Consider the following 13,800-nt stretch of genomic DNA (forward strand, 5'->3'; position numbering starts at 1 on the left):
TGCATGATAAATATTTAATAAATATGTTTATCATTTAAAATACACCTGTGCTGTGCAGAATTTGGTTTCGAATCACAGAGCTTATAACATTTTGATGCATGTTAAACATTTATAAGATGACAGCTAACCTTTTGAAAATACTATTAAGCTTATATGTTCACAAGTGCTACCCAAATAAGTCAACAGCAGTAAAAGGAATCATCAATGACAAGTAAAGCAGCTTACTTTGACAAATCAAAGATAAGCTCTACCATCAGACCCTCCATCTGAACAGTGTGAGGAAAACATACTCTCTGAATTTCCTCTTGAGAAATTTAATTGTCCTGATCCTGGCAGGAAATGTACAGCTGTTGTATTTTATTTACAAAACTTTGCATTCCCCAGGGAAAATGCTCTGTGAAGATTAGCGAAAAAATTTTTGCTACATATGGCTGGGTCCTCATTCCTGGTTTTGCTCTTGCCAGAGTCCTCCAGGGGCCGGCGCTTCTCCTGGCACTCCCAGTGGGGCCGGCTCAATCTGAGGAGCCCTTCTGGGGCCACCATGTGACTTAGCATCTATGAGAAGTTTCCCCTGCGTCCCCCTGATGCTTGACTCTCCACCTGCCAGAGTAAGGAAGCCAGCCTCACACCTAGTTTAGTCTCTAGACCCAGTCTGCCTATGCTGGCTCACGTAGTAGTCATCAACTACTAGAAAATGAGACTGAGAGAAATCAGTGGGTAGCTTGCCCAGTGTCATAACACTGACAGCTTCCAAGGCATGAGTCAAACTCTATCTTTTATTCTAGGTCTAGNGTTCTTGAGTCCTACTCTCATTTCCATCCCCCGTACTGCCCCACGTTAGGCCTTTATGCCCGATTGCTGCAGTGGCCTCCTAGATTGAGCCCCTGCTTCTGCATCAAACCCATCATCCTCCATATTATGGCTACCCAAGGGATTTTTCTAGAATGTACGTTGGACCTTGTTGCTTCCCTGCTTAATGTCCTCCAGAGGCCCTTGGGATCACCTCTGAATTCCTCAGCATGTAAGAGAGGTTTTTGTTTGCTTCTTGATTTGGGGCTTTGTGACTTTTTGATGGTATATCAATAGCGTTGTCTTTGTAAATAAAGGTTCATGGTCTCTTGGTGAAACCTTCCTTAATCATCCTGGCATTAGCGAGAAACTGAGAGAGGGACACAAGAAAAAGGAACTCACAAATATGTCCTTCCTCCTTTTCCTTCCCTCAAAAATAAAGAAAATCTAATAAAGTGGTTTTCATAAAATGAAGTTGCCATATTAATCTCAGGAAATAGAGATCAGAAAATACTGAAGCTATGAAAACATTGTAAAGATTAGAAAAATTATTAAAGGGAAACTCATAAAATAAGCAATTTAATATTGGATTCATTTCTTGGGTAGAATGCCTTCCAGGTTAATGTAATGGAGCTGAGAAGTATTAGCAATTCCTCTTCACACCTTTACAAATCATACCCAGTTGTCAAAAAAAAAAAAAAAAAAGCAGAATGCCTCTGCTGTCAGCCCCATTACACAGACCAGAATAATAGTTTAGCAGCCAATTTCTGCTATTAACAGAACTCAAGGGAAAGAAATGACAGAGGAGCAAGCCAAGGATGGTGAAACTAATTATGATGACAAGCATATTACGAGGGACAGGTAATGGGCAGAAAACTGCATTACCATCAGTGTTTTTCTCAGCCCAGTAATGAAGACCGTGCGGGTAGAGGTGTAAAGGGGCCTGCTTGTTTGGCAGCAGGCGTGGAGTGATTGGTTTGGTGTGAGGGGCTGGAAGGAGGGCAGAACTACTGCAGATAAAGGTAGAGAAAAATGCCATGGACTTCCCTTAGATTTGGATAGGAGTTTTTTTGTTTTCTGTTTTTTGTTTTTTTGTTTTTTTTGAGATGCTCTGTGTTTTTTCTGTAGAGGCAAGAGCAAACTCTGTGATAGGGTTGTGGCACTGTGGTTCTTAACCCCTTCTGGGAATCACAGAACTACGAGAATCTGATTATCCTGTGAATCTTTTATCTCTCTTGAAAATAGCCCTTTAGCTCATGTATGCACAATTTCCAGAGCTTCGAGGGCCTGTTCTTAGACCCCAAATGAAGGACTTCTACAGAACTTTGCAACAACCTCCAGTGGACTGCTTAAATAAATAGTGGTACATCCACACAATGAAGGATTGTGTGCTAATTAAAAAGGAGGCACACTTCCTCTTCCTTCCTACTATGGACCAATCCCCAAGATGATATTAGGTGAAAAATGCAAGGTATAGTTAATATTCATGGTGTTTTAGCTATTGCTTGTGTTAACACACACACACACACACACACACACACACACACACACACACGTATGTAGTCATTGGAAAGGTGTATAAAAAGCCGGTAACAAAGGTTGTCTTCATGAGGGAACTAGGTTGGTGGGAGAGGATGGGGAACCTGGTTTTCAAATAGCTGACCATAAGCAGAATTAGGATGAAAAACTGGGGGAGTTAGCTCTTATCATCTTGGCCACAGGGAGAGAGCTGCTTCCCACATTGATCCTTTGTCTTGTGATGAGTAGAAATTTTAAAAATAATAGTATATGATTTTTCTAAATTGCTGTGTTAAGATTATAAATAAAGGCTAATTATTTTGAACTACATATATGTAAATAAGACATTAAAAAACGTGTGCATTAAATCCTATTAAATAGAATCAAAAAAGTTTTAATTTTCCAAATAGTTTTAAATTTTCTAGTTACCTTGTGGAAAATTTTATGGCCATTATTGCCTTTCAAAAGCAACTAAAAGGACTAGAATTTTCTCTTTTTTCCCCTTTATTTTTAAGTGGCTTTTAGTTTGGTTTGTTTGGCAGGGGAGTTATTTTAGCTTCATCTTCTAACTTTTTTCTTGTGATTGAATTTATTTTATTGGATTTTTTCAGTTACAAAGTAACACATATTTGCTGTAACAAGTTAAACAATACAAACATTAGTAAAAGAAAAAAAATTATCTCCCTCTAGTCCATCCATATTCTCAAGAGTAACCAGTGTGAACAGTGCTGTATGTAGCCTTCCGTGCCTTTGGACATTTCAAACGGAAGCTTACAAACATACATACATGTACTTTTTCCTACTTTTTACAAACATTTTTTATCATACTGTACCTTGCTTTTTTTTTTAATTTAACAGTGAGATTTATGGACTTCTTTTTCATCCAGTGGATCTAACTCCTTGTTTCTGTATACCTGCCTCCTATTTCTTAGTGTGAGTGTATCACAGTTGATTCAGCATTTCCCCATCCATGGGCATTGCTTTTAATTTTTTGGATTTCTTTTTCCTCTACAGAAAATGCTGTAGGAAACACTTTTATAAACATTGCCATTTCTACTAGTGCTCTTATTTCTGAAGAACAAATTTCCAGAAGTGAGACTCCTGGGGTCAAAGGTTAGAACTTTAAACATTTTCATAATACCAGCGATCCAGTTTCCTGCTTGGCAATGCCTGGAGTTCCCAAACATGAGATGCCATTCTTGTTTTATATGTTGCCCACTTACATTTCTCTTAGAAAAAATACCCTGCTCATGGACAGACATAAAAAGTAAAGTTCACACTGTGTAGCTAAAGAGATTTGCACACCATCATCAAGATGAAAAACAGGCCTCCGGTTCCACCTTCTTATTGAAGTGATGCTATTTGGCCTCCCCACTAATCTGCACACCTCGTCTGGATTATAGCCCTGGACGGCACGCAGACAGAGAGGCAGATGCTGAGCTCAGTGAGCACAGCTGGGGCAGGTCATTAAACAGACCCACTCCTGCCAAACAGCCCGCCGTCCTAGAACACTGAGATTTCCTTGCTTCACTGTATTGAGAAAGAAAATTTTTTTTCCCCACAGACATGTGTAGTAGAATAATTTTACATGATCTGAGTACCAATTATTAAGGAGTAGCTAGTGATATTAAGAATAAAGACCAAGAAAGAGAGAGTGGGTAAACTAGGACACTTTGAATAACTTTGTTATATAAATTGTATCTATACTACTTCAATTTAAATTCTTTAGGTTAAAAAAAATAAATAACTGGACCCTTCCATGTAATAGGTGAGGTCTGCACAGTGTGCAGGATTTGGGGTGGGTGTCTGGAGTCCAAGAATAATTTGGATGCCCCTGTGCTTGGCCCCTCAAGACATTGATTGGTGTCTTTTCTCCTTTCCCTGCCTGCCTTATTCATGCCCTCCCTCCTGGAATGTGAGAGGGCGTAAGTGGTATTCTGGCTCAGAATATAATATGAGTTGGGAAGTAATTGAAGTCATCCCACGCTCAAGATTTTCTTCCCTCTCCACACCCACCCAAAAAGACATTAACTAAAAGCCTATACTAATAACAAAAGATTATAGGTACCAGAAGCAGCTATTAAAGCAGAAATGCCACTTGAAAGGTAGAACACAGTCAACAGTCACCAGCCTTAATCCTTTTCTTGAATTTTTGGTCCTTTTCCCAACAGAAAACAGAGCCCCGAAAGAATGGGGTGTGACAACCAAGACAGGGGAGGGAGGACAGTCAATTGTCTACCGCAGCTGGGGGGAAGGAAGGTGGGTCCTTGGAAGTCAGTCCAACAAGGTCCAAGGAGGCAGAGCAGAGGGAGATATGAATAGAAAGGAAAGATAAACACAAAGGAAAGATAATTGTGTTTCTGTGTTTGAATAAAATGCATACCAGGATTACATAGGGTCTTCAAATTCTTTCACTTTAGCCTAGTATCACTCAGAATAGGTGAACCTTCAGGGAGTTCACATTCAGGTAATAATTGCAGGAATGGGCTTTAATACAAGTGTACGTACCCCTTTTTGTCCATTGGCACTGCTGCTTCCCAGAGACCAGGGGCATATTATTCAAGTTGGAAGAACTAGTAGAATATGTAAAATGCAGTTGTTGGAAAGTAGAGAGCTCCCCTCCTCACCCCTTGCAGTCTTGTTTGATGCTGCTGCCTGCTCCCGTTCTGCCCACACCCAAAGTCTCTCTCCCTGTGCGCTGCTTTTTCCTTTCCCAGTACTTCTCCTGTGATACACCACACGAACTACCTACTGTTACACTTAACTTCACTATCTCCATCTCCGCACCGCAGTGTAAGTGCCGTGAGAGCAGCGTTCGTTGCTTGGATCGCTGAAATAGTCCCAGTACCTAGAATAGTATTTGATTTGTAGCAGACAGCCAGTCAGTTTTGAGTGAACAAAAGTGAAAAAGCAAATTACAAGACAAGATATAAAATCCTGTTTTTCTTGTTTATCAAAATACCTACATAATAATACACGTAATATTATAAAACTATAGGCAGATAAACCAGATTTTCATTATTACTGGAGGGATGGGATTACAGGAGACTTTGCAGCATAGATTTTTTAATGTTTCCCATTTTTAAAATAAATACTACTTTTGAAGTAAAAAATGCTATAACAAAATATAGGATTTAAAAATTTGGTTAGATCTAAAAGAAGGAACTGTGTTTTGTGAGGACGTGGGTTACAGTGGAAGAAAGCGATATTGTTACAAGACCCTTTACTTCAAGATTGATATTGTTTTGATAATCCTGAGTTGGTTTTCTGAACTTAGACAAGACTTGCCTCACTTGTGAGCTAATAGACAAGTTTCCATAAAAGGGTCATCTAATATATTTTGTTTTCTCAATAGCCTGGTAATAATTGTTCTACCCGGTACGCCACCTGAGGGCCATGCCTAGGTGGTAGATAATAAAATGGGATCATACTTTACCACCATATCTCCCCACCTACCACTGTTACTGGCATATGGTAGGCGTACATCAGTGAGCAAGTGGCTCGTGAGTGAGTGAGAATGCCTTTGGTGGCATGTATGATGGCAGGGTTGCCTGGGAGCTGGGGGGAAGGGAAGGTCAGGTATCGGGGCTGAACAGCCTTCTTATCCTTAGCTCAGCTCTTCACGTGTCCTGAAAAATAGCCGGTAGCACATGGTGCTTATCGAACTACAGCTCATAATCGGCAGAATATGAATGCTGTTCATCACAGGAGCTGTGCTGTACATTATTCTTACAGGGAGTATTTCCCTATAGTTAAGAGCTGTAGAACAGGTGCAGAATTTCAGCATATACTCATTCTGCCTCTTGTAGAATTAGGCAAAGGAGGTCTCAGGAGAGCCTGTGTACTACAGAGAGTATCCCTTATACAGCATTTATTTTATGTTTGCTAATCTATTTTTAGATTTCTCAGCTTTAAAAAATTGTATGGTCATTTTTCCCAAAGTACTGAAAAGAATATTTGCATTAAAGAAAAAAAAAAGACTATTTCTTTCAGTAAAAAAAAAAAAAGAAAATTGGATAATTATGTCTTTGTTTAAAATACTCTGAGCATATATTGTCAGTTTTAAATGAATCAGTTAAGATGGAGAAATGCCAAGCCCTGTGTCCTTGTCCCCAGATTAAATATTTGAAGGAAGATGTCTTATTTTATTTCCAGGATAAAACACTTTGCATTTTCATGTTAACTGAAGTGTGGCTTTACTAAACGATTGGCGCTCTGCTGGGCACCTGCCCTGTGCCAGGCACGATGCTGGGTAGGATGAGGGCCCTTGGTGAACCTTGTGTGTCCGTTTTCCGAGCCAGGCACAGGAGTGTGGGGGAGAAAAGACCTTCTTTCCTGGGGGATCTGGGAGGCCTCACAATAGGAGGGAAATTGGCTCCTCGTTTCAATTGCCCCTCATTTTCAGGTGACACTTATGAAATGATTGTACTCCAGTGAAAGATAGCTTCTACATAATTCAAGATTGTCCTGGATATCTCTCATCAGAGAGGAAGAAAAGCCACATGAATTATTTACAGAGCACCAAGTTATTTCCTTTCATGAGCTCCGACTTTGTTTTTGTCTTGTGAACTGAGATTTTGTTTATCCATGAATAGTTTTCCCTGGGGCATGAAAATATGACTCTTTAATTATGAATGAGGTTTTTTGTTTGAGTCCATGTTAACTAAAACATGCAAAATAAACTGTGTTTTTCATTAGATCCCTTTCAGCTCCCCATAAAAACAGAACCAACAAAAGAACGAGCAGTTCAACCAGCACCCACCAGGAAGCCCACTGTGATTCGAATTCCAGCCAAACCAGGAAAATGTAAGCACTAATCGGCCTTCTTTCTTTGCTTCTTCCAAGAGCCTGGGAGAAATATATACTAATTTGTCAATGTGTGCTTTTGAAATTATGTGTAATCGGCCATTTATTATTATTTATAGTCAGAGGACGTTTAAAAACAAGTTCTTTTTTTCACAGTTCTTCAGACAATTGGTACAGTAAATATCGATTTCATTTGTCTATACCGTTGTCTCTAGGCAGAGAGAATAAAGGGAGACTGAAACGTAGAACAATTGTAGTCTCCTGTTAGTGCCTCGGGTAAAGATAGTGGGAAAGTACAGTTGACCCTTGAACAACACAGGCATGAATTGTGTGGGTCCATTTATATGCAGGTTTTTTACAGTACAGTACTAGAAATGTATTTTCTTAATAACGTTTTCTTTTCTCTAGCTTATGGCATTGTAAGAATATGGTATGTAATATGTATAACGTACAAAGCCTGTGTTCATCGACTGTTTATGGTATCAGTAGGGTATTAATAGTTAAGTTTTGGGAGAGTCAGAAGTTACATGTGGATTTTCAGCTGTGCCGGGCTGTCAGCACCTTTTACCGCCATGTTGTTGAGATACCAACTCTAATTGAAACTGATAGCAAATAAAGGTGTATGTGTGTGTCTGGATAGAGCATAATCTAAGTATATGTATGAATTATGTGAAAGCAGTAACCAAGAATTATAAAAACATAATTATAAAAATTTTTAAAATTAGTGTAACACTCCATTTTGATATTACTTCCTTACTTGATTTTTTTTTAACGGTACAATAAATGAAATTTCATCTGAGCTTTTTATAAGGGCTGCAGAGAAATCGATAATACTGTAAGACAGAAGCCAAGCGGGCCAGGCCCGTTTATTTTAGACCCTGGAGATGATTAAAAGGTGTGAAAGCGTGTGTACGTATGCACACACATGCTTGTACGGTGGGTTCCAGAGCAGTTCGTGGCATTGCGCGGAATGATGATACGGCCTTTGCCATAAGCTTCTGCTGTCACTGATTTCATCCAGTGCCTTTGCGTAGTCCAGATGCCTCCTTGCCTTTCTCTAACAGGAGATGCTGCCACTCCGGTCCTCCTAGTAGCAGATCAAGTGTCCAGCCCTTCACCTGTCTGTAGCATCGCCAGGGTGTTTTGCAGGCATACCCTGGAATGCCATGAAACCCCTTTAGTTCAGGGGTTTGGTTTTTCTATAAAAAACTCTCCAGCAGGATCATACTGGTTTTGGTCTTTTGAGTGTTTTGTTATTAATTGATGGCTCCAAGCCACATAGAAGATTAAACTGAGTTACTATGAAGAATGAGGAGGAGAAAATGTCAAGGGTACCAAATTCTGGTGGGTTCTCGCTTCTTAGGAGGTTATCTGGTAGATTAAAGAACTGGTGGTGTATTTCTTTTGACAGCATTACATAGCCCGCGAATCAGTGGGCTACGTAAGTACCCAGATGATAGCTCATTGGGTTGTTTGCCTGCTTGCTGTTACCTTGTTAAAATGTATTCTGGATTTTAACAGGCATAGTGAAATATGATGATAATAAATATTGCCTGAAGCTCATGTAGATTTTAAGTAATACAATTTTTACGTTTAGATTTATTCTCCAGTTGTATCAGGGTCCCTAGGACCCCCGGGTTTGATGATCCCTAGAAGGACTCGCAAGACTTAGCATTTAGTTATGTTCACTGCTGTGATTTATTACAGCAAAAGTATACAAAACAACATCAGCAGTGGGAAACAGTGCATCAGGCAAAGTCTGGAGGAAACCTGGCACAGGCTTCTAGGTGTTCTCTCCCAGGGGAATCCCAAAGGCTATATTTAACTCCCTCAGGAACCAGTTGTGACAACACAGGTGAAATGTTGTCAACCAAGGAAGCTCATTAGACACTCAGTACCCAGGGTTTTTATTAGAGGTTGGTCATGTAGGCACCTCTAGGAATTTTGGCACATTCCATAATTCCAGATTCCCAGAAGGAAAGCAGGTATTCAGCATAAACCCTATTCTTTCGTTTTAGCAGTTCTGGGGATGGTGGGAACCTTCCGCAAGTCCCGGGTTCCCAGATGCCAGCCAGGACCAACCCTGGAAGCAGGCCTTTCTAAGGATAAGCAGTCTCAGGCCTGCTATGTTTATTCTTGTCTGCATACTTATAAATTGGATTAATAGTCCTGTAAGGATATATTGAGGAAGCACCTTTATTTATTATTCTGACAAAGTTCCAGGAACTGTTAGAAAGTTGGATTCTAACTGCCGTCTATGAAAGAACTGCAGTACCAGTTTCTGGAGCATTATTTCTATTTATATAAAAACCAGTTCCCCAGCACTGTACTATTACAGTTATTAAGCAATTCATATGTGCTGTGGAGGGAAAAAAAGTTCCTTGTTTTGGGAAGAACTTGGAATGGTCAAGTGAAGAAAGGAACAGCTTTGTGGCGCAAAACTCCTTGGTCTTCTGTGAGCCTGTCAGCTCTTTCTTCTCGGGGCTTGTTTCTTCTGACTAGGATGTCCTTTTCCCAGAGAGGCGCGTGGCTCCCTCCTTCACCATTCCTTCGGGCCTTTACTTAAATGGCATTTTTCTCATTGAGACCTCCGCTGACCACATGATTTGAAATTGGAAATCTCCACCTACCCCACACACTCATACCTGATAATCCCTATGTCCCATCCTGCCAGTAAGGTATCTCCTCTCTACTTTCATATTATTACTACTTTGTACCCTTAATTATTCGTCACATCAATACCATATCCTAAGTGATTCATCATTTCCTTAATAAGAAAACTACCAGAGTGAGAGTCTTCAAGATGGCAACTGAGTTGAAATGTTCCGGTATGTCTTCATTTCCAGAGACGCCCTGCCTCTTGCTAAGAATGCTTGCCTGTCACTACATCATTGTTTTCCTAGTAACTGGCCTGGGTCTTTTCCTCCTTTAGAGAGTGTTTTCCTGCCTGTGGGTAAAATAGGAACCTGACAAATCATCCTCTTGTTTAATGGGTGTTTGATGTGAGATGAGAGCAGAGAATGTTCATTTGAAAGAATGAAAAAAAATCCCATCTCCTTTAAGTGCCTAAATCTGTGTAAAAGGTGGCTTTCGCCTCCTTTAGTATGTTACAGCCATCCTCTCTCCAAGTGTTTTTGCACACAGATTTTAATTAGCTGTCACTAATTAAATCTGATCTAAAATATGTTGGGGGGTATACTATCACTGAGTTAAGGATGTAGTTTGGATGTAAAGATATTGTTTGTTAAAAAGAAGGCAATTAAGTCCATTAATCTGGAGCTAATGAATTAGAGAACACATTTAATTTTTTTTTAAAGATTTTATTTATTTATTTGACAGAGATAGAGACAGCCAGCGAGAGAGGGAACACAAGCAGGGGGAGTGGGAGAGGAAGAAGCAGGCTCACAGCAGAGGAGCCTGACGTGGGGCTCGATCCCATAACGCCGGGATCACGCCCTGAGCCGAAGGCAGACACTTAACCACTGTGCCACCCAGGCGCCCCCACATTTAATTATTTGGATGGGTGAAGTCTGGATACATGACTTAGTAGGAAGCAGCATGCCGTATTACAGTGAGCACAGGCTTCAGGGTTCAAAACCCCGGATCTGACAGTTACTAACATTAAGACCTTGGATAGCTTAGGTATTTTCTCCTCAGCATTGGTTTCTTCATCTGTAAAATGCGTAAGTTATTATCTAGCATAGTGCTGTCCAGTAGGACTTTCTGCAGAGATGGGAATGTTCTGTAACGGTGCTGTCCATTATGGTAACCACTAGCCATATGTGGCTCCTGAGTGCTTGAAATGTAGCTCGTGCAGCCGAGGAGCTGAATTTTTAATTTTGTGTAAGATTTAAGTTTAAGTCACCACACGTGACGACTAGCTAGTGAGCTGTGCAGATCTAGTGCACAGGTAGACCTTGGTTGGAGAAATGTGTAGGAACAAAATGCCTTAACTTAGTGCCTGGTGCATTGAAGGTTCTCAGAAACGCTGGCTGCTATGATTATTTAGTATTATTTTTACTCTATACAACATTCAATAAAATTAACTGATGTCTACTCATCAGTTTTCTGAGGTTTCCTAGCTCTTTCTCATTTACTTGGCTGTCTGTTCTTTGTATGGATCTTTTATGATAGCCATTTTCCTAAGGAACCAAGCTGCAATCATTTCATCCTTCAGAATCCCCAAGGCCAGAAATTATTGATGAATTACTTCTGTTTTTTTCCAGGTTTACATGAGGATCCACAAAGCCCACCTCCTCTCCCTACTGAAAAACCTATTGGAAACACTTACAGTATGGTATCTGAAAAACTCAGTATTGTTGACAGAACTAGGAACTTGGTAAGTGGTTCCTTATAAATTGTCTTAGCTAGAAGACCAAGCTATGAGCTAATTTTAAATACTCAGCTGACGTCTGAATTATTTTACTACTGGTCACATAAAGACTTCTGTTGCAAACTGATTTTAAGCCCCACATACTTAATGTGATGTTCAATATTTTTAAAATTCCTGTAGAACAAAAGAATTAGGCCAATTCATTGTACTTGGTTATAAAATAATTTGTGCTGTACTGACATAATGACATTATCTTTTAAATGGTACTAATGATGAAGAAGTTACTAAAAATCTCTAAAAATCTTTAATATTTGTGGGGCGCCTGGGTGGCTCAGTCGTTAAGCGTCTGCCTTCGGCTCAGGGCATGATCCCAACGTTCTGGGATCGAGCCCCACATCAGGCTCCTCTCCTGGGAGCCTGCTTCTTCCTCTCCCACTCCCTTTGTTTGTGTTCCCTCTCTCACTGGCTGTCTCTATCTCTGTCAAATGAATAAATAAAATCTTTAAAAAAAAATGGATCTGGGAATCATCCTTTAAAAAAAATCTTTAATATTTGTGGAAATAGTGTAGTTATCAGTTTTTATTTAAAATATCCAACTGGGGACATTATGATTAAGATAATTACCATAAGAATTTGTTAATCTGAAATTAAAGGAAAAGTTATTTCTTAATTAAATAAATAGTACTTCACCATGTACTTGTTAACAGTGGTAGTCAGCAAGTTTTAAATACGTGTATATATATTTTTTCCAACCTCAATACCATTTCCCCATACTGTTTGTAATTCCCATATGCTAAATAATCTTTTAAGATTTGTTTCAAAAGAGACCAGTTCCTTAACAAGTGTTGGCAAGGATGTGGGGAAAAGGTAACCCTCTTGTGCTGTTGGTGGGAATGTAAACTTGTGCAGCCACTGTGGAAAACAGTGTGGAGGTTCCCCAAAAAATTAAAAACAGAACTACCATATGATCCAGCAATTTCACTTCTAGGTACTTATCTAAAAAAAAAAGAATGAAGACACTAATTCAAAAAGACATATGCACCCCTGTGTTCAGCGCAGCATTTTTTCCAGTAGCCAAGATAGGGAAGCAACCAAAGTGTCCATCAGTAGATTAATGGGTAAGGAAGATGTGCTATATATGCACAATGAAATATCACTCAACCACAAAAAAAGATGAAATCTTTCCATTTGTGACAACATGGATGAACCTAGAAGGTATTAAGCTAAGTGAAATAAGTCAGGCAGAGAAAGACAATTACTACATGACTTCACTTATATGTGGGATCTAAAAATCAAAACAACAGAATAGGAACAGACTCATAGATACAGAGGACAAACTGATGGTTGCCCCGGGGGCGGGGGCAATGAGTGAAATAGGTGAAGAGGTGTAGGAGGTACAGTCTCCCAGTTATAAAATAAATAACTTGTGGGGGTGTAATGTGCAGCATGGGGAATATGGTCAATAATACTGTAACAATTTTGTATGGTGACAGATGGGAACTAGACTTACTGTAGTGCCCATTTTATAATGTATATAAATATCAGATCACTATGTTGTACACCTGAAGCTAATACAATATTATGTATTAATTATTCAATAAAAAATAAAAATTAAAAAACAAAATGAAAAAATTTTTAAGGAACAAATTCTTAATGTCTTTGAACCAAATTTTCAGTTCAAATTTCATAATTGCTTTACACTGTGCATTAACTATGCTTATTATACATGCAAACCCATCTAATCATCTAGTGAAAAGATATTTCTTTGAAGGAGACATTAAATTGAATTAGCCAATATCAAGTTAATGAGATTTTCCTGTAGGCCGAACTAAAATTTAGTGATCATTTGCATTTTCAAAGTACTTGGTAATAAATTTTTATTAAAACTGGGCCAAGAAAGCCCAAAAGGGGATGATAGGGTCCCTACAATACTGTTGCTGAATAGAAAATCCCAGGTTTCCCTGGAGGAAAATTTACTTGAGAAGGTTACTGGCTTCTGCTCTAAAGGGTTGTAAAGGAGAGTGAGGGGATGATGGGCAGGCATATATATCCTTCATGAGGTATGTCATGGACTTTTGTAAACCATAAAGCTCTATTAAAGTATTAGGTAGTATATTTGGTGTTAAACAGATCACAAAACAACTCCCACATTTTAGAAAAACAACAAAAGGAAGTTAGAATAAACTAAACCATCTGGAGAAGTACTGTAGTCATAATTGTACCTCACATGAACAGGAAAATCCTGTCCTACACTGTTTACGTAGGAGGGCCAAAGCATTCTGTGTTGTCATACCGGGTCCAAAAGCAAGAAGAGATAAGAAACAGACCGCAAGTGGAACGAGTTGGCTAAAGTC

General features: G+C 39.4%; 1 protein-coding gene across 2 annotated transcripts in view; it reads left to right on the top strand.

Moving 5' to 3' along the window:
• The window catches only part of SH3D19 (SH3 domain containing 19), a 168,148-nt gene that overhangs the window by 128,776 nt on the left and 25,572 nt on the right, over positions 1-13,800 (top strand). For both annotated transcript variants that reach the window (XM_034661530.1, XM_034661531.1), the window contains exons 8-9: positions 7,006-7,113; positions 11,340-11,452. In XM_034661530.1, coding sequence (XP_034517421.1) covers positions 7,006-7,113; positions 11,340-11,452 — 221 coding nt within the window. The remainder of the gene's footprint in view (positions 1-7,005; positions 7,114-11,339; positions 11,453-13,800) is intronic.

The sequence above is a fragment of the Ailuropoda melanoleuca genome, chromosome 5 (genome assembly GCF_002007445.2).
Source record: "Ailuropoda melanoleuca isolate Jingjing chromosome 5, ASM200744v2, whole genome shotgun sequence".
Taxonomy (NCBI): domain Eukaryota; kingdom Metazoa; phylum Chordata; class Mammalia; order Carnivora; family Ursidae; genus Ailuropoda; species Ailuropoda melanoleuca.